General features: G+C 45.9%; 7 protein-coding genes across 7 annotated transcripts; 5 read left to right on the top strand and 2 right to left on the bottom strand.

Annotated features, from left to right (window-relative positions):
* Window positions 1-1,154: 1,154 nt before the first annotated feature.
* Window positions 1,155-2,849, bottom strand: N7533_010472 (cytochrome P450; the record flags this gene model as incomplete). Its single annotated transcript, XM_057107122.1, has 4 exons — window positions 1,155-1,630; window positions 1,704-2,282; window positions 2,332-2,711; window positions 2,770-2,849. Coding segments are annotated over 4 exons (1,515 nt in total), but the record flags the coding sequence as incomplete, so codon positions are not given.
* A 557-nt stretch (window positions 2,850-3,406) lies between these two features.
* N7533_010471 (uncharacterized protein) lies at window positions 3,407-4,544 on the top strand (the record flags this gene model as incomplete). Its single annotated transcript, XM_057107121.1, has 3 exons — window positions 3,407-4,038; window positions 4,095-4,370; window positions 4,424-4,544. Coding segments are annotated over 3 exons (1,029 nt in total), but the record flags the coding sequence as incomplete, so codon positions are not given.
* Window positions 4,545-5,103: 559 nt separating this feature from the next.
* N7533_010470 (SDR family NAD(P)-dependent oxidoreductase) lies at window positions 5,104-6,091 on the top strand (the record flags this gene model as incomplete). The annotated part of the gene is made up of 4 exons (XM_057107120.1): window positions 5,104-5,143; window positions 5,191-5,453; window positions 5,496-5,775; window positions 5,838-6,091. 4 exons carry the CDS (start codon window positions 5,104-5,106, stop codon window positions 6,089-6,091), a joined length of 837 nt encoding a protein of 278 aa, XP_056956337.1.
* Window positions 6,092-6,632: 541 nt separating this feature from the next.
* N7533_010469 (uncharacterized protein) lies at window positions 6,633-7,013 on the bottom strand (the record flags this gene model as incomplete). The annotated part of the gene is made up of 1 exon (XM_057107119.1): window positions 6,633-7,013. The coding sequence occupies one exon, from the start codon at window positions 7,011-7,013 to the stop codon at window positions 6,633-6,635; it is 381 nt and encodes a 126-aa protein (XP_056956336.1).
* Window positions 7,014-8,791: 1,778 nt separating this feature from the next.
* On the top strand, window positions 8,792-10,144 carry N7533_010468 (beta-ketoacyl [acyl carrier protein] synthase domain-containing protein; the record flags this gene model as incomplete). The annotated part of the gene is made up of 2 exons (XM_057107118.1): window positions 8,792-8,866; window positions 8,924-10,144. The coding sequence occupies 2 exons, from the start codon at window positions 8,792-8,794 to the stop codon at window positions 10,142-10,144; spliced, it is 1,296 nt and encodes a 431-aa protein (XP_056956335.1).
* Window positions 10,145-10,407: 263 nt separating this feature from the next.
* N7533_010467 (uncharacterized protein) lies at window positions 10,408-12,112 on the top strand (the record flags this gene model as incomplete). Its single annotated transcript, XM_057107117.1, has 2 exons — window positions 10,408-11,232; window positions 11,309-12,112. The coding sequence occupies 2 exons, from the start codon at window positions 10,408-10,410 to the stop codon at window positions 12,110-12,112; spliced, it is 1,629 nt and encodes a 542-aa protein (XP_056956334.1).
* Window positions 12,113-15,380: 3,268 nt separating this feature from the next.
* On the top strand, window positions 15,381-18,652 carry N7533_010466 (uncharacterized protein; the record flags this gene model as incomplete). Its single annotated transcript, XM_057107116.1, has 4 exons — window positions 15,381-15,483; window positions 15,557-16,687; window positions 16,782-18,109; window positions 18,209-18,652. The coding sequence occupies 4 exons, from the start codon at window positions 15,381-15,383 to the stop codon at window positions 18,650-18,652; spliced, it is 3,006 nt and encodes a 1,001-aa protein (XP_056956333.1).
* Between the last annotated feature and the right edge of the window lie 4,341 nt (window positions 18,653-22,993).

The raw sequence follows: 22,993 nt of genomic DNA, 5'->3' as shown, positions 1-22,993 counted from the left end.
GGCGTAATTAAAGAATTTTGTATTGTCATTTCGCTCGTCGAGATTAGAAAAATTATTGTCAGGATAAGGAATTGATGTACTGGCTAGTACTGAACATGTCCAATAGAAACATATGATTGATTGATTAAAGATCAGAGTGGTTGAACACTCGTGAGAGTCTGTATCATCTAGTTTCGGTGTGTTACGACACCATACTCCGAGTCTACACCGAATACCACACGAATACGTGGGGAATTGGGCGGACGATGAACATCCCACCCAAAAGCGTCTTAGTGGTATTTGACCACTCTTTCCGCTCGACACTTCCTACAACTGCCTCGCAAGAGTCAGTTGCTTGCCTCTGGTGATAGCTCGTCACCTCTCACGCAGTCAAGGCTCGATTTTGTCCCTCCCACCCCCCTCTGTATTTAGAAACTAGCATTACAATATACAGACACATTGCCTCCCTACAAGGGAGCGCGGACGGGCCTTCTCTGACGCTACAGTCTAATGCGTTTACGCATAAGACCGCGCGACAGGTGACCCGTTACGGCCAAACTATACACGTTCCTGTTCCCATCTTGACTGCGAGAGGTCACCAATAAAAGTTGACTTTTTGACACATCATATTTTACAGTAGGTGCAGCTAGTGGGTCTGATTGGAAACGAATGCAAGATAGATATCGCTAGTTTGAAAGAGTACATGAGCCACGGAATTAAAGTGCTCATATTACGTATTAAGATTTAGCAAGTATTCAAGTTGCTGTCTGAATTACATTCGTATACCTGGAAGAATCCAAGATTACCGAGAAAGCAAGTCATAATGGAAAGTCGCGAGAACGGAGTAGTTGATCTGTCGGGCTAGATGACCTCGATACCTCGGTAATCCTGTACAATTGACTTAAATTGGCTCACAGTCGAAGTCTATGAATTAAGGATGTGGTTATTTGGCGGAATAACCCCGATATCGAGTCTCAGCATAAACAAAGAATTGTAAACCTAGTAAGCGCCCAGATATATTGGCCTAAGTAGGGGAAATTCTGTTCTCATATTTATCTTTGAAAGGTTTGAATATATGAAGGTATACCTAGAAAAAGTATATCATGAGAAAATATACAATTTATTGACGTCCAAATTTCCCTCCATTAGAATTCTGATACTAAAGTACCAAGAAGTCATATTTCATATTTACTGAAAACCTCTCGCTCAGCAAACTCAAACTCGGTGAGAATGGTTCTCTGCCTTTTCTCTGACCGAGGTTTGATACTCACAGCATAAGGCTTCGCACGCCTTAAAAATCCATCCGTATACCCAGTAGCTGGATCGCTATCAATTGGAATTGGAATCCCACTGGAATCTAGCTTTTGTGTGATATCAAATGCCCATAGAATCTTTGCAAAGGCCAAGAAGAGGCCTCTTTCCGCCAGATGAATCCCAGGGCAGATACGACGTCCAGACCCGTAAGCATAGTGGTCGCGCTTCTCGTATTCCGCCGAGGATGCGTATTTTGGAGCAAGCTCAGTGCGATCTTTGTATCTCAATGGATTGAAATAATCAGGATCATCATGTACGGCGCTGTCATGGTGCAACCCCCAGACGTTCATAATCACGGTGGATCCTGCTGGAATGGTCATCCCATTAATTGTGCTTTCTGTTATGACAATATTTAGCAGGAGGAAATGAAGCTCCACGAGAAAGTGATACTCTTGACAGAAAGACCTTACCTTTGCTTGTAGCGTGTGGAAAGGCTGTCGGCATCACAGGTCGCCACCGCAGTGTTTCTTTGACCACCATGACTATATATGGTAATCTAGGGAAATCATCCCACGTAGGGGTTCTTTCTGAACCAATGATATCGTCGATAGACCTTTGGGCCTCTTTTTGGGCCTCCGGATACAAGGCCATGGCTTGGATAAAAGCGATAGCTGTAATGGATGCGGTATCGGACCCGCCTTCCAGTAGATTTCCCAACATCAGGTCGATTTCGTGCCGAGTCAGTTGCAACTTTTCTTGCTGGTCGAAAATCATATCCAAATAGCTCTCCCCTTGTTTGTGTTCTGATTTCTCGCGACGGAGTATAACACGGTCAACCAACGGACCATAAACTGAATTCATTGTTCGTGCAAGGGCAGCGGAGCGAGATTTCCAATTATTGAAAATGCACTCTGGGATCCATGATAAAAAGGGAAATAATTCAACGGGTGGAGTAGCGCCAATTTCGAAAATCTCAGAGATACTGTCCAGTACAGTATATAGACCTTTCATATGAGAAGCGGCTGAAGTTGGTGTCCGAATACCGGTCACTAGAGTCGTATTAGCGATTTAGGGCTCCGAAAAGTAATCTATACTCACGAAGACTCATGATTACGCTATTCGTGAAGCGCTTGCAATGACTCATAAACAGCTCTGGACTGTGGCAGAGGTCTTGCAGAAGCTGTGTAGCTTCTGCATTCTGAAGATGATGATAACTCTTTTCACAAAGAGCTTCGTTGAAGAATTGATGGTAAAGTCGTCTCCCTCTTCGCCACCTGGCATCAGGACCAAGGAACATAAGATGGTCATTGTGAAAAACCAGATTGTCAGCGATGTACGACTTGGTTCGATCGCTATAGACAGCCGACTGCTTGTCGACAAGCTGCTTGATCATATATGGGGAGCTCAAAACTATAGCCGTTTGTGATCCCAGCTTGAGTGAGAATATGGGACCATAAATTGATGCCCACTCAGTGAACCTATCGTGAAACGTTAGCTCAAAGAGAATTTTATCTATGCTAGGGGGATGATTGATACTTTAGATGAGCCCCCGTCTTTGGAAGCTGGCGAAGATTTCCAATGATGGGAAGAGACGGCGGGCCTACAAACGAATGTTGGCTTCAGATGTTTGACAGCACCGAGGGATCTGTACGCACCTGGAGGTAACTCGAAACCTCTCTGGCCTGGCAATTGGCGTCGAACCAAAAAAAAAGCGGCGATCGCCGCAAGTACCATTACACATATTAGACCAGTGTACATGGCTATCTTTTCGCTGAAAAATTGACGAAAAGTTTTTCTATCACTAATTGACTGGGGCTGGCTAGTCATGCTCGTGGTTTTATTACCAGATCAGGTGGATTGCCCTAATTGCTCCACCCCATTGCATACTACATATCCCACTCGGCTCGGATGCACAGCGCAGATCAGGAGGATCTTGCTTTTGGACAAGGCTTTATGTCATTGGAGAAGCCGCTGAGCCCCACTACTATTGCAGATCGGTGCAAAATCTCCAACAGCCTGCCGCTTGGTCCTCCTCTATTGCAATAGCTCAGGATGGCCTACAGTAAGTTGCTCCTACCCACTGCCCTCTGTCGGGATTCGACCTGGATAGGCCTAGCCTCGTGTCTCTTACGAAACCTTTCAAATTCCCTGTCCTGGCTACAAAAATGGCAGTGATTCCAAACGTTTCATTCAACTTCACACCACCTCACTTTTTACCATGTCTGCTCCATCATTCCTATACTCTCAGTTGTTTGTTGGTCTTCCCCAGCCCGACCATGATTTCACTGGTCAAACAATCGCCATCACCGGCGCGAACACCGGCCTGGGTCTCGAAGCAGCTCGGCACCTTTTGAAGTTGAATGCATCCCAGATTATCCTTGGGGTGCGCAATATGGCCAAGGGAGAAGCGGCTAAGAAAGACCTAGAGCAGTTTGCTGGGCAAACCAGCCGAGTCGACGTGTTCGAACTTGATATGGAAAATTATCAATCAGTCCAATCATTCGCCATACAGCTTTCCACCTTGCCGCGTATAGATGTGGTCATTCTCAATGCGGGGAAAATAGCGCAGGAATTTTACATTGCCGAGGAAGATGAGAGCACAATAACTGTCAACGTTGTGAGCACTATTCTTTTGGCGCTTTTACTGCTCCCTAAATTACGCGGCTCGGCTCAAACAGGAAAGCCATCTCCACGGTTGGTGATCGTGTCCTCCGATCGCCATGTGATGACAAACTTGCCGGAATGGAAAGCATCTGATACATTTGAAGCTTTGCGAAGCAAGGGCTACTCTGGGCCAGATGATCGGTATCTTAATTCTTAATTCTATTTCCCTCTGGGTGGAATCTAACATTGAATATCAGATATTACGCATCCAAACTTCTTTCCGTCCTCTGCATGAGACAGCTAGCAAAGGAAATCACCTTGGCAAGTCCGAGGGTGGTTGTCAATGGACTCACACCTGGCTATTGTGTGACTAATCTTGTCACCGCGGTAAAGGGATTCTGGGGTTGGCAACTTTGGCTTATGAAACATTCCATAGCTCGCACAGCGGAGCAAGGTTCTCGTACGTTGGTCCACGCGGCCACTTTGGGCTTTGAGAGCCACGGCAAATATCTGAATGACTGCAAAATCGATGAGTGAGTTGCTTACCTGCTCTTTCTTAATTTCCATTATTTGACCCTGAATTTAGTGGTGCACTTTCTGCTTTTGTCAGAAGTGAAGAGGGAGAACAAGCTCAGCAGAAGGTATGGAAGGAATTGCTGATTAAATTGGATCGTATAATACCCGGAGTATCGGACAATCTTTCTTGAGCTTCTATGCCGCCTATATCTTCCAGTAGAAATTCATAATCAAACAAATTGAAACATCGTTGAAAGAAATCTGAAGTCTCATACCCGAAAAAAGGAAAATTATCGTCATACATTTCATGTCAAAACACGTAGCAATAACTTGGTGGAGATTTGCAGAATACATATTAAAGCTACTGCATATGCCCAGCTGAACAGATAACAAGATCTACGGTCTATTAGTTATACGCCGCCGACACCTGGAGCTGCAGTCTGCAAGGCCCCAATTCCCTACTTCCCACATTATTAGGTTCGGATCATCACCTGGTCAGTGAACTAGAAGAGATTAGTTAAAGCCAAAGGACAGCATCCGGTATTGGTCATTACAGTAATTGTAACACATGAAGTAGAAAACTTGAATGTCAAAGAAACAAGTGGAAAAGTTTAAACCATCGGCTCATGCATCATGACTCAGGTCGAATTTCTGCTAGCATAAAAGTGTATCAGGAAAATTACATAAATTCACTTCAAGTCCTCCAAGTTCTCTTTCGACATCTTCGCTAACAAGCATTCCATCGACGTTATGATTCCTTTAAATGGAATCGCCTTGGTTACAGGCGCAGGTAAGTATGTCATCAGTCATCTTGTTGGAATTAGCTAAGTTTTCCAGCTAGCGGCATTGGACAGGAATGTGCTTTAGCCTTTGCAGCTCAAGGTGTGGCTGGCGTTGTCTTCGCCGATCTTGATCTTGCTCAAGCTCAGGAAAATGCCAAGAAAAGTGTTCAGGTAGCCACAAACTCTTCGTATCGGACCCTTGCCATTTCTGTGGACGTGGCAGATCCGACCCAAGTTCGAGACATGATTTCTCAAACTCTTTGCATGTTCGAAAGGATCGATTACAATGTAAACTGTGCAGGGGTGGGCTCCCGAGATGTATGCTATCTGTGATAATTCCGCGCTAATCATTTTCTCCAGGTATCGATGAACACTGCAATTTCACTTGAGGATATATCTCTAGAGGAATGGGAGCGGGTCAACCGTGTAAATGTTTACGGCATTCTGCATTGCATGCAAGCTGTGGGTAAAGCAATGAAGGCCCAGTCACGAATTACGCTCACACACCGAAATAAACCGAGAGACGGTGGCAAGGGATCCATCGTCAACATTGGATCTATCCATTCCTTTTTATCAGCCCCTGGGACTGCCCAATACACTACATCAAAACATGCTATGCTGGGATTGACACGATCTGCAGGTATCTATTGTCCAGACCATACCGAATTTTGATATCAAATGACAAGTCTAATGTAATAATAGCCGTCGACTTCGCCTCGGACGGAATTCGAGTCAATGCGATTTGTCCTTCATGGATTAACACTCCGATGATAAATAACAACGATGAGCTCGCTCAGGTACATCAACGACTGCCATATGCAGTTCCTTTAGGACGGATTGCAGAACCAGAGGAGATTGCGGATATTGCCCTATATCTTTGTAGTCCCATGGCCAGCTATGTTACAGGAAGTGCTTGGATGGCAGATGGAGGTTTCACCTCATCTGCAAAACTATAGACTTTTATGAATCTCGCAAATGAGCGTGAAATTTATACCAAGGATCATGATTAAAATTTGCACAGGCTTACTGATAGTAGATGAGTGGAAGTTGAGGTGCCAGGTTTTGTCATCCATGATGAGATTATATTATTTGCCATTCTCAATTACGCAAATTTACAACTAGTAGTACTCATAATACCTTTCAAGTCAATCTGATGTAGACTGCTACTGTCCTCCTGTACTAAGGGTTTGAAGGCAAGAACTTGCAGCAAGAAACTTGAATGAATATCGCAAAGATTCTCCAAATATCTATTTGGCTCTCTGATTACCACATCCATAAATTGCAAATAGAAAACCTTAGATTTACTGCACGTAGACTCCTGATTTTTCCTAGAAGGTCCAATGAGTAATAGTAAACTTAATACTAGCTATACGCTTTCCTTGTTTGCTATAGTGGTTGCTACACCCGCCATCACTGAAATATCTGCCCTCTTCTCCTTTGATAAACTGATGTATCATCTTAAACTTAGCCGATTGTCACTTTAATAATATGCAAACTTTAGATGAAACCCAGGGTAGGTGGATGGGTGGCCTGCGCTGCGATGCCTGAGGGGCAGTCGTATAGGACATTGTCAGCACCAGCTGTGTCAAGCAAGCCATGAAAGAATCTGTTATCAAAATTCACATCAAGCATATATGAGGATGGCGCGATGCTTAAGAAGTTGTTCAGTAGCTCCAATGGATAACGCAACGACACCTGGCCCTGACAGTTGGAAGCGTTGATGGACCAGTCGTAATAGGAAAGCGAAATGCCATGCCTCATTTCTTCGTAATGCTCTGTCTCTATTGTCTGCGTCGCTCCCACATTGGGGGTCTGAAATCCATAGTCTAGCTTAGATATGTTTTTCTGAGTCTCCTGAGAACTGGATCCCATCCGCATACAGGGAATTTGCAAGTGATAACAAGTCAAACAAGGATCTCCAGCATCGCATTTGGTCTTTCGACTCCGACAGGTTTGACATGCTATTGGTACCCTTCTGTTTCTCTTGGAGGACTTTTGGTGAAGTGTCATGTGTCGGCTGAGAGTGTCGCTACGGCCACATTAGCATGCTTTCGGGACGTTCAACAATCTCGGTATATGTCTACTACCTCCGAATAAAGGCACGAGAACATGCCGGGCAGATATAGAGTGGAGGGCTTTTGTGACTAGCTTGGTGTCGATTCAAATGCTCTTTGTGTTTGAACGATCGAGAACAACCAGATAAATGGCAGGGAAAGGCACTTTCTTTGGAAGATTCTTGGTCATCCATCCTTGAACGAGTGATGCGAGGAAGGAAGAAAAAAAGAACGATATATTAGATTATATTTGAAGACACATAAATAAATAAATAAATAAATAAAAACAAGAAAGTCAAATTTGAAATAAAAAAAGCCACTGAGAATACGAAGAGAATGGTTGTGAAGTGCAGGAAACTTGCTGTGCACCCAATCTATGCAGTTCGGATTCTGCAGCGGAATGGGCACTTCCGAAAAGTTCACTGTGTAATGAATTTACTATTTTTGTCCAGGTGGGGGCTTAACTCAATGCACACCTCCTAAGCTCGACCAACCCCTTGCCGTTGTTTTTCCTTTCGCTCTCGCTTGGCGTGGCTCGGAGATGACAAAACACTTCCAAGTCTCACCAGCCCCAAAATTTAAGATTTTCAACGAAAAGAAAAGAGAGACAACGAATAAACAAATTAAATCAATGATGCAGCACTATGTCATTTCGATACATACTAGTATTATACAGTATGACAGGTGTTCAATACGGCTGCGGGAAATTTCAGTAACAGCCTTCACTGAAAATTACGGTTTCATGTCTGCACACCGAACAAGTGAAATATAGCCAGCGTTGAGTGCACTGGAATTTGACTAATATCTTAGCATAATTTTCTCAAGTCTCAGTACTCAAGGACTCGCAGAATCATAACGTCTACTTTAGGCGGGGTTGGAAGTCATAGTCCCAGGCATCCGGATCGGAGGATCCTATGTGACGTCCCACAATTATGGATGAAGAGCAGTATGCATATGCACAATCTACCCTCAGTTTCCCACAGCCATGACGAGATTGGAATCCTGATTTCGGGAGACCTGGTGGAAAGAAGATCTGCACGATCTTGCAACCATCGCCCGAAATGTTGATAATATTGTAGGCTCGCCAGGAATAGCCAGGAAATTTCCCTGAAACTCTGAACAAGCGGTGTCCGGTTGTAGACCAGTGGAGATATGCATTGATTTGAAAGAAAGCGGTACCAATGGCCTGTGTCGATCTACGAGCAAAAATAACTAATTGTTAGCAATTCATGTGTTGTCATCAAAAGAAATGAGCGATTAATCGGTTTTATCCGATGCACCGAGTGTTTCGCAGAAGTTTTTCATGACAGGGAAAGGCTGGAAATGCTTCGAGGTGCATCCCCTACTACTACTAGTAGAACTTGGTACTAACTATTACTATTACTAGTACTTACCTATTACTGGTAGTGGTCCGACTCGGAAGTGCCGAGGAGGGTTCCAACAATTTCTTGGATCTACAAATATGGATGTCATCTGCTTCTACCCATTGATCACGAGCTTGTTTTTGGATCTCATAATTGCTCATTCCAGTTTTAAAATTTCTACAATTCAAATTTCCTCGACCAATTTTATCTCAAGCCATTGAAACCGATTGGAGTCAATATGTCATCTACGCCTGTATCTCCGTCAAGCTCAACCGCAAATGACTCAAGTTATACGGAAAATAGCAGCGTGCCTGTGAGTAATATGGTAAATCATGTTGCCTACGGAGCAAACAGATAACCCTGATAAAAGGATGCATATGATGGAGTGGCAGTGGTAGGAATGGCCTGTCGTGTTGCCGGGGGTGTTGAGAGTCCCGAGCAACTTTGGAAGTTCTTACTTGCCAAGAAGGACGGAGCCAGCGACATTCCTCCTGCTCGATGGGAGCCATATTACAACCGAGACCTTCGAAACAAACCAATTTTGAACAAAGCGACCACTGCGGGATATTTTGTCGAGAATCTAGACGATTTTGACCCTCAGTTCTTTGGTATATCTCCGAATGAGGCTAGACAAATGGATCCACAGCAGCGTATCTCACTTGAGGTTGCTTGGGAGGCATTGCAGGATGCCGGAATTACTGCAAAGTCCCTGAGAGGAAGCAGTACCTCCGTCTTCTGGGGGGTTAACTCAGACGATTATTCCAAGCTCCTCTTAGAAGACCTCCCGAATGTCGATGCCTGGATGGGAATTGGGACAGCTTATTGTGGAGTCCCGAATCGTATCTCATACCATCTCGACTTGATGGGACCTAGCGTTGCAGTTGATGCCGCCTGTGCATCTTCTCTTGTCGCTGTCCATCATGGTGTCTCGGCCATTCGGGCAAGGGAGTCAAGCATGGCTATCGTTGGTGGGGTGAATGCACTTTACGGACCTGGCCTCACTACGGTCCTACAAAGAGCCGGCGCATTAGCACCCGATGGTCGCTGTCGCTCCTTTGATGATGAAGCTGTGGGCTACGGCCGTGGAGAGGGAGTAGGAGCTGTGGTTCTGAAAGACCATGCCCAGGCTATACGAGATGGCGACTGCATTCTTGGCATTATCAAGGGAACGGCTGTGGCTCATGATGGCAAAACAAATGGAATTATGGCCCCAAATGCTGCGTCACAGGCTTTGGTTGCAAAGAATGCACTGCGTGTCAGCAACTTGGAAGCTAGCAGCATTCAGTATGTTGAAGCTCATGCAACCTCGACACCACTAGGTGACCCAACGGAAGTTTCAGCGATGAGTTCTGTGTATGGATTAGATCCTTCCAATCCGTGTTTTATCGGCAGTATAAAACCGAATATTGGACATTTGGAGGCGGGTGCCGGAGTCCTGGGCATGATTAAAGCTGTTCTTGCTGTTGAAAAGGGAATTTTACCTCCGCAGGCCAACCTCAAAACCCTTACGATCTTACATACCGGGAAATATCATAACGCACCAGGACTCGTTTCCTTACAGATGCATTCTTCATTTATCATGCAGCGCTAAAGCCAGATCATTCAACTAGCGCCGATTGCCAGCTAGTGATCGTCCGTGATCGCCCATGATCAGCTGGGCAAGCCAGCAACACGGCGGTAAGAATGACCGTTTTTTGGTGATGAAAAGAAATCAGGTTTCTCAGGGAATCTTCCTCTGGCCGATTTCTTACTGCCTAACACAAGGGGTGCCCCACGCCAACAGCAGATTTTTGATATATCTTATCTAAAGCGCAGCCCAGGTGTTTCCCCTGCTATAACAAGCGCACATTTCTCATGTCTTCCATGTCAAAGATTCTGCCCAGTACCGCATTCGGTGGATTAGTCCGCTGGATATCCAAAGGTCGAGTGTGTCGTTTTTCAGAAGAGAAACCTGGTTTTCAACTTCCTCCAAATCTGGTCATGGTCGTTAGCTCCGACACACCAACCTCAGCCCACTGTAATAACCAAGAAAGATTGAGCAACGCAGAACATTCACATTTTAAGAGCACATTCCAGAGTGGAAGTACCATCTTGGCCTCCTGGTATGACGCCCGAGACGAGGACAACCCACATTTTTGGCCATTATGGATCAAGATCATGGTTTACATTCAGATTAATTTCTATACTTTCATTGTTTACATGGCTTCTTCAATCTTCTCGGTCGCCGAGCCAGATTTTATAGATATCTACGGGGTATCTACCACAGTAGCCTCACTTGGTCTGGCGCTTGTTCTTCTTGGGTATGGAATTGGTGCCTTGCTGTTCAGTCCATTATCAGAGATCCCAGCTGTTGGTCGCAATCTACCATATGTGATATCCCTGGCATTTTTCCTTCTCGTTAGCGGAATTGCTGTTGCTGTCAATAATGTTCCTGGGTTTCTTGCTCTGCGTTTTCTTCAGGGATTCTTCGGTTCGCCATGTCTAGCAACAGGGGCTGCTTCTTTGGCGGATATCACGGATCTGGTCAACCTTCCTTTTTGCCTGTGGATCTGGGGTATCTGTGCAGTGGCGGCACCTGCCGTGGCACCATGTATAGCCGGATTCAGCATTATGGCAAATGGATGGAAATGGTCAATGTGGGAGATTCTCTGGGGTGCAGCTCCATGTCTGGTCATTATGGTATGTTGTCTCACTACTGCCATAGTTTTGGAATAATTTGACATATCAATCCCCGCTCAACTCACTCAATTCACAGCTTTTTCTTCCCGAAACGTCTGCCGCTACTATTTTGCACAAACGGGCGACACGTCTACGAGCCTTGACCGGAAATCCAACTTTCAAATCACCATCAGAGGTTGACGGCAGAAGATATTCAACCAAGTCCATCATCCATGGTGCACTAATTATGCCTTGGAAGATCAATGCTCTGGATCCCGCAATTCTATTTACAACCTTATACACAGCCTTGGTATACGCTATCTTCTACTCATTCTTTGAAGTATTCCCACTCGTTTACCAAGGCATATACCAAATGGACTCTGCGCACATGGGCCAAGTATTTCTAGCAGCAATAATCGCCGTCCTTCTCGTGATGCCATTATACTGCTTCTTTATTCACCATTACATTGCCAATCCCATTCGCAATGGCAACATCCCCCCTCCAGAACGAAGATTAATCCCTGCGTTATTCATCTCTATATTTGTCCCAGCGGGGATGTATCTTTTTGCGTGGAGCTCTCGGGTCGATACCCATTGGACCGTGCCTACTGTTGGGTTCATGCTTATTATGATGGGCGTTATTACGATCCTACAGTGTATGTTTGGTTACATGGCCGTTGCATACCCCAGCCACTCCGCGAGTCTGTTCGCCATGAATGACTTTGCGCGGTCCACTTTGGCATTTGCTGCGATCTTATGGTCTGGGCCTTTGTACCGAAATCTTGGAGTCGCAAAGGGAAGTAGCTTGGTTGGGTCGTTGACGGTGCCCTGTGTTTTTGGAATTTTCGCTTTGTATTGGTTTGGGCCGAAATTGAGAAAGCGAAGTCGATTTTCAGGGTGATCAAGATCCAGTACCTAGGTGTATATGACACATGGGCACTTGAAAGTATGATTGCTGGATTTTAGGTAAGTTTTGTCATCGTTCGTTGTCGTCTGAAAAGACCACGTTCTAACCTTCCCAGGTCACGGTGGTGGTAGCTAGCATGGATCAGTTATATATTATGGATCAAGTGCTGCGGAAAGGAAATTTCAGGTTGAATCTTCCAGGTCGGAATTCGCGACTGCGGCATATACTATAATCCAGCATGAGTGAACGCCGGAGGCACATCCATTATGATATCCTAAAGATCCATCATTTTTCGTTCGAGAGAAGGCGCAACACATTCTCATCATAATTTGTAGGAAATGTGTTCATCCATCCGATATATTCCCCTTTTTAGGTATTACCGGTACATACGACCATAGGGTGTGGAGAACAGGTGATCGAGCATGCCAAATCAGTAATGGCTAGTATTGCAAGGAGTGGGGATTCTAGTGGAAGGGGCACCAATCAGTAGGATTGACAGATTGAATTGATTGATTGTAGATAAAATGAGTGGCAGGCAGAGTATATGTTAAATACACATCTGCAGAGTTGGTTCATGGTTTATATCAGAACAAGCTAAAAGTGTATGGACTAGTATGCATTCAGGGCGAATGAGATCAAGCGGAATCAATTTTAGGATAAAAAGGATTGATTAGAAAGATAGACATGCGATCGAGGGCAGGTTGAAATACCCCATGTATGTGCAAATACTCGGTGGTTACTACACCGAGGTTGCGGGCTAAACCAATTTACCATACAAAACACAAAGAAATGCGGGTTCCTGGGTAATCAATCGCTTGCTAGTGGTAAGTTACCACAGCATACGCTGACACATTCTAATCGACGGCCCAGAGGCTCGTGAGAGCCAAAGCGAGATATCAACCAATCATTTTAAAGACCACTTGGGTGCATGTGGGCCATTGATGGCACTAATTGGCTTATAGTTCCCAGTCGTAGTACCCTCCCGCACCCACTTCGTTTAATGTCTTGGCAAAGACTCGGCTGATCGCAGAGGTTTTTTCTGTAAAGACTGAATTGACCTAACATGTAACTGACACACTGTGTATACAAGTGACTCTGTCATGAAATGGGGCTGTGCGAATCGGTCTCGTGCCGTACAATAGCTTAGATCTGTTTGATATCGTGTAGATGTGACGCATTTTCGCCGATATGTAAGGAAGGCAATGCCGAATCCTGCGGTTTGGCTGGTTGATATCTAGGGTCTCTGCCTATCTTTGATGAGGTATCCGCTGCGTGGAGTGACGGGCTCATCACCGTTGAGATAAGATGGCACGACCTCATCGCCTCACCGGTCGCGATAAAGGGCGGACTGACGGTTGCGAATGTTGATAGCCGTCGTCGTTTCTTTTCTGCGGAATCCTCACGACTTTTTGCATGATGCCAACAGCCAGAAAATGAGTTTCATGTTCTAGATCACCAGGCGAAAATTTTAATCTCTCTGAGAACTGCATTAAACCAATGTTGAAATGTTGAGCCATTTATCATTGGACGGTAGTTTGCGTTGAAGCCCTCACAATTCACAATGATGATCTCATTAATGCAGACTAAACGCCCGACTGAATAGCTATAAATAAACGGTCCTTCGCCAGCTGAACAGTCGTTCGCAAGCATTCTTTTGTGATTCAGGATCAAAGAATGTCGAGCTTGATTCATCTCCGCGGCTACTCTTTTGTATGGATTGACTATCCGCCGTTCTTCCTGTTAAGTATCGCGGTGGTCAAAGCTTATGATGGGACCAGCGATGGACATTTAAATAGATGGGATTCCCACTTTTGATAGTAACCTCAACAAGAACACTACAACTACCTATCTCAACAATCGCTTCGGTAGTTGATTTGAACACTAGACCAAAAACGAATCCGTTCTTAGCCCAGTGGATGAAATTTATAATCAACTTCGGCGAAGGGCCGGTGTAAATGATACCTACTACTACTACTACTACTGCTGCTACTACTGCTGCTACTTTCCCAACTACCAGTTTTAGGCAGGCTCGCTTGCTTCGTTGTCTCTACTGCTTCCCCCACCGTCCCCTCCACCATCCTAGTCTAGCCCGGGGTCATCTGGGCTCTATCTGACGCTACAGTCTAAACCCGCAGTGACAGGTGACCCCTTACTGCCAAACTATACTTTTCTTGCCCCTCTTGACTGTGTGATGTCACCAATAAAGTAGAAATTAAATGTGGGGCCGGTTACATGTACATGGTGGCTTAAGTTCGGCTTCCATACACTCAACTCCGCATGACCAGTCGCTCACTTTCTCCCTCTTTCGTTTCAGGGCCCACAGCGTGCGGAGCGCACGTCACCAGTTTATTTACCCTGACCTCTCAGAAGTTGGATCCCAGAAACTTGTATAGGAGTAGCACAAGGCAGCTGCTGTGCGAGGTAGTATCGAGGCATCCACTAGGTCTATAAGATCTGCGCCTAGATATAAAAGGGGCATCACACTTGTGCCTCAGTTTTGAACTCCGACATTGAGAGGGCTCAGGGTAAATGAAATCCTCCATCCATTTGACTGTACAATCTCCTCTTCAATAGTGGCCAATCCTCCGGAGTGCAAGTGGTTGACAGAAGATGGAAGATCTATCTCGGAAGTAAATAAAGCTTCGGCAGGTAAGGTAGTGGATCGGCAAAGTTTGCCTAGTAGCCAGTGTGGCGTGCTTCTAGGCCTGACTGCTCCCGCAATTCTCTGAATCTATACGGTCTGGGTCGGCAGGGGCGCTGCAGTCCCACCGCACTGGTGAGCGCCACCCCAGAGAGGCGCAAAAAGTATCAATACGAGAAATTATTAAGGAATACCATTAGGTATCCGCGACAGGTCATGCTACGGAAAAGGTGGAGGGCCCATCTGAGCGTATCAAGTTGAATGCATCTTAGAAGACCCAAGTCATCCCTTCAAAAGGATCCTTTTTAGTCCTATATTACGTGAGGACGTGGTATTTGCTAGTTGGAAGTCATCAACACCCAGTTCAGTCTCTTAAGTTAATTTATCCTCTTTGCAGTGAGGTTGACTTCTGCCATATACAACCAAAACTGTGTTTAGTTTCATCGAAAATTCGCGGCCAGGTCACCACAACGATGATATCCTCTGAAGATGAAGCTCTTTCCACGGTAGCCGCCGTTATCCAAGCACTTGTCGAAGGCAATCAAACATTGGTAAGTCGAGACTCCAGGCTTGTTCATGCCTTCGAGCTGACCTTTCTAAGACCCCACCGAGTAATGGATCATGGAGGCTGCCTGGACAACAAAGCAAGTCAAGGACGGCACTGGAGCACCAGCTTGCATCACTGATCCGTCATGTGTATCACCTCCAGAGTATGGAGCAGGAGGTGCGAAAACGCCAGCTGATGAATGAAGCTTTCCAAAAGGCACTCAGGGAAATCGGGTGAATCATTACTCAAGTCGCGGACGGAGATCTTACCACAAGAGTCCAGATCCATCCACTCGAGATGGATCCTGACATTACGACTTTCAAAGTCACGATCAACACAATGATGGACCAGTTGCAGATATTCGCGAGTGAAGTCTCCCGAGTGGCACGGGAGGTAGGAACAGACGGTATCCTGGGCGGCCAAGCCCAAATCGTCGGGGTGCATGGCGTCTGGAAGGAGCTCACTGATAATGTGAATACCATGGCATCTAACCTCACAAACAAAGTCCGGGAGATTGCCCTTGTTACGACAGCTGTCGCTCATGGTGACCTTAGTCAAAAGGTTGAACGGCCTGCTAGGGGTGAGATCTTCAATCTTCAGCAGACCATCAACACTATGGTGGACCAGCTCCGTACATTCGCCATGGAGGTCAATCGTGTGGCGCGAGATGTTGGATCTGAAGGCGTCCTCGGTGGACAAGCACAGATATATGGCATCCAAGGAATATGGAGTGAACTTGCTGTTAATGTCAATGCCATGGCGAATAACTTAACAACACAAGTTCGGGACATCGCCACGGTAACAACTGCAGTCGCAACTGGTGACCTTACACAGAAGGTTCAAGCTGAATGTAAAGGCGAAATTCTTGCTCTGAAAGAAATCATTAATTCAATGGTCGACCAGCTCCGACAATTCGCACAAGAAGTCACGAAGATAGCGAAAGAGGTTGGAACAGACGGTGTTCTCGGGGGTCAGGCCACAGTTCACGATGTTGAAGGAGTCTGGAAAAACTTGACAGAGAATGTCAACAGGATGGCAATGAACCTCACGACCCAGGTGCGGGAAATAGCAGATGTTACCACTGCTGTCGCCAGGGGTGATCTTACGAAAAAGGTGACCGCCAATGTCAAAGGCGAAATTGCGGACCTTAAGCACACGATAAACGACATGGTGGATCGTCTGAACCAATTTGCGTTTGAGGTCAGCAAAGTTGCACGCGAAGTCGGAATTGATGGAACACTAGGCGGTCAGGCTGTTGTCGCTAATGTCGAGGGCGAGTGGAAGACATTGACAGACAACGTGAATACAATGGCTCAGAACCTGACCTTCCAAGTCCGAGCGATCTCAGAAGTTACCCAGGGCATTGCTAGAGGTGATTTAAGTAAGAAGATAGTGGTCCATGCCCGGGGGGGAGATTTTGACATTGAAAGAAACAGTCAATGATATGGTACATCAACTGGACCAGTTCGCTCAAGAACTCAAGCGGGTCGCACGTGATGTTGGCGTTAAGGGACGAATGGGAGGACAGGCTAATATTGCTGGCATGGGCGGTCGATGGAAAGAGATCACCGAAGATGTCAACACCATGGCCGACAATTTGACGTCCCAGGTTCGTGCGTTCGGGGAAATCACAAACGCAGCCACAGATGGAGATTTCAGCAAATTGATTACAGTCAGCGCATCTGGGGAGATGGATGAGCTCAAACAAAAGATCAATAAGATGGTCTCAAGTCTACGCGACAGTATCCAGCGCAACACGGCGGCGAGAGAAGCAGCTGAACTCGCTAATAGAAGCAAATCAGAATTCCTTGCTAATATGAGCCATGAAATCCGAACACCAATGAATGGTATTATTGGCATGACGCAGTTGACTCTTGACATGGACAATCTTCTGCCAGGTGCAAGAGAGATGTTAAATGTTGTCCACGGCCTTGGGAATAGCTTGCTCACGATCATCGATGACATTCTCGATATTTCAAAGATTGAAGCAAACCACGTGGTTATTGAAGATATTCCTTTCAACCTTGGCAATATCGTCTTTAACGCCTTGAAGGCCCTTGGAGTCGAAGCCAATGAAAAGGCCCTAAGCCTCTCATACAGTGTTGACAACTCGGTGCCTGACTTCATTGTTGGGGACTCTTTCCGTCTCCGACAGATAATTCTCAACCTAGTCGGGAACGCTATCAAATTCACCGAGCATGGAGAGATCCAACTTACTGTGAAACAACAGATATTAAGACGATGTGATCCTGATGAATGTAACCTTGAGTTCACTGTTTCAGATACCGGAATTGGCATTGACGATAGCAAGCTCGACTTGGTTTTTGACAAGTTTCAGCAAGCCGATGGTTCAACAACCAGGAGATTTGGTGGCACAGGCCTTGGCCTGTCAATATCAAAGAGACTAGCGAACCTCATGGGTGGCGATATATGGGTCACATCAGCTGTGGGTTCCGGTAGCACCTTTCATTTCACATGCACCGTTAAGCGAGGGATGTTGTCTTGCGAGGCTATGTCCCAGCGGTTGATGCCCTACCGGGGCCACAGAGTCCTTCTTCTTACAGAGGGCTATGACCATGATCTTTTAGAACAAATATGTCACATGTTAACAGAACTCGAGCTTCATCCCGTTATGAGCCCCACCATACAAGTACTGGAACAAGGAAACGCTGACCCATCTGGAGCGAAAACAGCTTCCCAATCCGAAGTTGTCCTGTTTGAGACTATGGAGACATTGGTTGGTTTAAGAGCCTTGGACAACTTCAAGTCAGTTCCTGCCGTTCAAATAGGACCTGCTATGTCGGTAAGCATGAAGGCAGCACTGGATTTAAGCATCACCTCATATGTGACAACGCCCTGCCACTTGATCGATCTTGGAAATGGCATACTTCCTGCATTCTAGAGCCGACCGTCGCGTATCACCACAGGACAGACATATTCTTTGTCAATCCTGCTGGCCGAGGACAACGAGGTCAACCAAAAGGTAGCTCTTAAAATCCTTGAGAAGCATAATCACCACGTTGCTGTTGTCGATAATGGTCTGGATGCCTTTGTGCAAGCCAAAAAAGGGAAATTCGATGTGATCTTGATGGACATTCAAATGCCAGTCATGGGTGGATTTGAATCCACCGCTAAAATTCGGGAGCATGAACATTCGAACAATCTGTCACGCACGCCGATTGTTGCTCTCACTGCCCATGCGATGTTTGGCGACCGCGAGAGATGCATCGCGGCGGGAATGAACGGCTATCTCTCAAAGCCTCTTAATCCAGATCGGATGATACAGGTGATCCTCAAATGTGTCGGAGAGAAACAGCACTCGGAGATGAAGATCAATTGTGCCTAATAGGCCCACAGATTGTATGAGATCAGCCAGTATTCTGGGCCCATAGTCATAACTTACTAAATTGTTATGAAAGGACTCAGAGGTAGCCAGTAGCTTGAAGATATCCGCTCTCAAGGAAACCTTGACAGAAACCAGTGAGGTGAGGTGTAATCGAGGCTACATTGAGCCTACTTTATATACATGAGCAACCACGGCCATGCTATTCTTTAGATGATATGTTCTAGACCTGTACATGGCCCATGGGCCGGCCCAAAGATAGGGCTTTTTCTAGGGCTAACATGCATTGCATAAAATATGAAGATTAAGCGAGATCTTGGCTGTAATGCTGTGGTTTCGATAATAAAGTGATTCTGTGATACAGTAGTGATTTTTATATTGAATCAGATACAGTAAGAGCAGAGATGTGAATGAAATTATAGATTATATTAAGTAGTATATCCCTGTAGCCGTATCGAAGGTATCCGGGCCCTCCCTGAAGCACGCTGAGTATTAGATTGCTTAGGTAGTAGAGGCTCTTCTTCCGCAGAGCCTCCTGCCTCATCTGATGTCTCCTCTTCAGCCTCATAATTATCTCTTTTTCGCTTTGTATGATGCTGTAGAGGAGTCTTCTCCTCCTCCTCCTCCTCCTCCCTCCTTCCTCCTCCTCCTCCTCCTCCTCCTCCTCCCCCTCACTAATCTCTATAATCTCCTGTAGTATATGCTTTGTGGTATCCTCCTGTTGAATATCTATCTCGTACTCTGTTGTATATTCTCGTATAAAAGCAAGTTGCTCCTCCTCAACATCAAATCGATTAGCACACATTAGCAGCATGAGATCCTGAATAGTCGTTGCATGGAGAGAGCCGCGGCGATAATGACAGATATAGCGGGCAGAATTGAATAAGCGCTCTACACCTGCACCAGTAGCGGGGACAGAAAGCATGTCTCGAGCAATTGCTGCAAGCACTGGGAACTGCTGCTCATGGTCCCTCCAGAAATCAAGTGGGGAAGTGAGTATAGTACCTATTGAATGAATAGTTAGAGAGGTATGTATTGAAACTGTGTTTTGGGAGAATACTTACCCCCCTTCAGATACTGATGGAGCTCTGAGAGTGGTACTGCGGGTCGAGCTCTATAACTATCAAGCAATATTTCAATCTCTTGAACAGGCTGTGGGTAAGAAGGCCCTTCAGATTGTGAGCAAGTATCATGGAGTTGAACTTCATAGGCAAGAATTTGCTGCTCGAGTGCTGCTTTATATTCACCTGCAAAGTCCTTATCTTGCCATTCAGGGGTCTGAAAGAACTCAAGCTTATACTGCGGCGCTAAGATAGTTCCATTGGTATATATGTTGATAAGCCCTGGAGTATCGGTCGCTGAGTAATAGTCCTTGAGCTTATCTCTTGCTTTGTCCAGTGCCTGAAGCATCTGACGTTTCCATAAGTATGACAGTGACTCCCTTGGTTCGCACCCGTTGGCCCTATAATTCACTCCCATACAACCTTCTATCGGCAGCGACTTTCCAGCGAACTCGGTCATGATGCGTGATTTGACACTTTGATCTTCCGATCGATTCCTGTCCTCCATAAAGATTGCCACATTTCACCTTTGGAGCATTCGATTAGCTTGTGGCCACGTTTGGGAGGGAAAAGTTATCTTCATATCGGCGGTTTGGCAAAAAGGTCAGTTGGTTATTCCATCTTCCAACTTTGAGAACGTACTCCTTCTCTTTACTCATGATGTAGCCCATGGGGGAAGCTTTGAAACGCCGTCTGCATTGGCCACAGGCAAAACAGTTGGATATACTCGATCTAGCACCAATTGTCAGCAAATGGCGCAAGGTGGGTGTTCGCCACTGACCGTGCTCGCGGCCTACATGAGAATCCCAATACCAGCCACAATACACTATCCCGATCAGACTTGTGGGAACGGCCGAAGCAGTGCTGCGTCTCACTGCTTCTCTATATCAGCAAGACTTTTGGTGACTGAGGGTTGTAGAGACTTGCCGTTAATGTAGTCTGGTATCAGCGAAGGCCAACCAAAGGTATAGCGGGCTCAGCTCGATTATGGGTGGACGATGGCCCAGGATCACTTGGTATCGCTGCAAATGAATGTTGGCAATATCTGCCAATACATATCTGTTTCGTCCTTGCTGTTCAGATAGCAGATAAATTCCCAAATATGCCAGGACAAAGTCCCGTTGAAAGAGAGAATCGTGGTGTTTGTCCCGGGTAGACTAGGAACTGACCCGAAACGACTGCTCTCGTGGCGAGAGATTTGGGGTAGATCGAGCGCTGCGGTCTGCCTCGTCACTTGCTCAGCTGCAACAAGGGCTTCACGAAGATATCCTTCAGACTGTGGCTAAAAGCTTGATTCATTACTGGTTGATGCTATTCTCGGGGAATCTGTGGTATTTCTCGGTGGTTGTCGATGCTACACTTCCCTTTGTTGTTGTCGGATGCTGCGATCACTCAGTCGGCCTAGTATGGGACTTGGCCATGCCTGTCGGGATACGAAATATTTCTAATGTAGTGACAGTTAACATTTGATCGGACAGGTTGAATCTGGAAGAGGTGATAGTAGGTTGGTACTCTACCATATGGCCAACTGGAGGGCATCGAGCCTTTATGAATTGGGCCCGCTAAACGCGCCAGGCGAAGTGGCTTTGTCAACCGCGTCTTCAGAAACAACAAAGACGCAAGCGTAGTGAGATTCAGTGGCTTGGCCAATCAGGCTGTGGAAGTTGATTTAGTTTCAAAGACGAGGGGAACATAGCTCTGGCAGGTCGAGTGTAAGATTGAAGCTCGCCCTATGACGAAAAATAATCATCAGCGATCTTTGCTGAGGGACAGAGAGCCACGAACGGATTAGCAATCGTGCGGAAATTGAGATGCAATAGCTGGCATTGGGAATGGGCAGGGCCAAAGCACAAGCGTGACTTACAAGACATTGAGCGACTCGCGATAGAAAGTTCGCCATCCTATATAGAGGATCTTCAGCACCTGATATCTGCCTTTTAAATTGCTGCATTATTCAAACTTACGTGATCACTTATTGCTGTCCGTTACAGGGGACTGTATGGAGGATGGCATCTATTTATCATCAATCATCAGTAGGCAGGCAGTTCATTAAGGCAACTTGTAACTCACTGTGCTCGCAGCTTGGACCATTCAGGACCCCGAAAGGTTCTTCAATGGGTGCTCAGCAGAATAGCGGAGGCGGGGCTAATATTGAGCATCTTCCGCGTTAGCATAATTTCAAATGACTGGGCAGCTACACTCACTATTCGAAGACTTAATTATTGAGAAAGATTAGGCTATTGCGATGTAAGAGGTCAACTCATTTCATTGCATGGTTTGGAGGTCAATCGATACCAGAGAGTAGCCGCGGAGACGAATCACGTCCGGTATTCTTTCACCCAGAGTCACTAAGGAATGCTTGCGAACAAATGTTCTGCTGGCGAGGGGCCGGGTATTTATAGCAATTCAGCCAGGCATTCGGTCTGCGTCAATGAGATCATCATTGTGAATTGTGAGGGCTAAAGCTCAAACTACTCTTCAATGATAACTGGCTCAACATTTCATTACTGGTTCGAAGCAGCTCTCAGAGGCATTGCATTTTGCGTCTGGTGATCCGGAACATGCAAAACAATTTCTGGCTGTTCGCTCGTGTAAACAGTCGTGACGATGCCGCAGAAAATAATTGATGACAGTTATCACCATTCACCACCGTCAGTCCGCACTTTATTGCGACGGGCGAGGTGACGAGGTCATGTCTCTCATTTCACTCACCAGTGATGCCCGTTACTCCACGCAACGAACACCTCATCAAAGACAGGCAAACACCATGCCATATTGCGACCCTAGATCCCTATCAGCCAGACCGCAGGATTCTTCATTGCCTAACTCGTATATCAGAGAAAATCCATTACGCCTACACAATATCAAGCAGATACAAGCTATGGTGCAGCGTGGGACTGATTCGCTCAGCCCAAATCTCGGGAAAGAGCTCCTTATATCGTGAGTGATCCACTAGATCGATTATATTTTCGCAGAACAACTCTTCCTGCTATCGACCTCGTCTTTGCGTATCGCAATACTTACATCGATCTCCTAGGAACTAAGTGAACACGAGAAGATGGTTACTGTACTACTACAAGGAAACATCAGCCAATTAGTGTCACCAAAGGCCCACTTGCGCATAATTCTTCAATGAAATGATTGGTTGATAATTGGGATGGTTCTCAGGGGCCTGTGGGTCGTAATTATTGATGCGATCATTGGCTACCATTAATAGAGTGATATTTATGGAGGAATAATTAGCCAATCGGTGCCACGAATGATCCACATGTGCCACGAAGCC

The sequence above is a fragment of the Penicillium manginii genome, assembly GCF_028828005.1.
Source record: "Penicillium manginii strain IBT 31320 chromosome Unknown utg000007l:1.0-2284322.0:1.0-2285126.0, whole genome shotgun sequence".
Taxonomy (NCBI): domain Eukaryota; kingdom Fungi; phylum Ascomycota; class Eurotiomycetes; order Eurotiales; family Aspergillaceae; genus Penicillium; species Penicillium manginii.
Note: the sequence above shows the minus strand (reverse complement) of the source record. Positions and strands in the feature narration are given on the sequence as shown.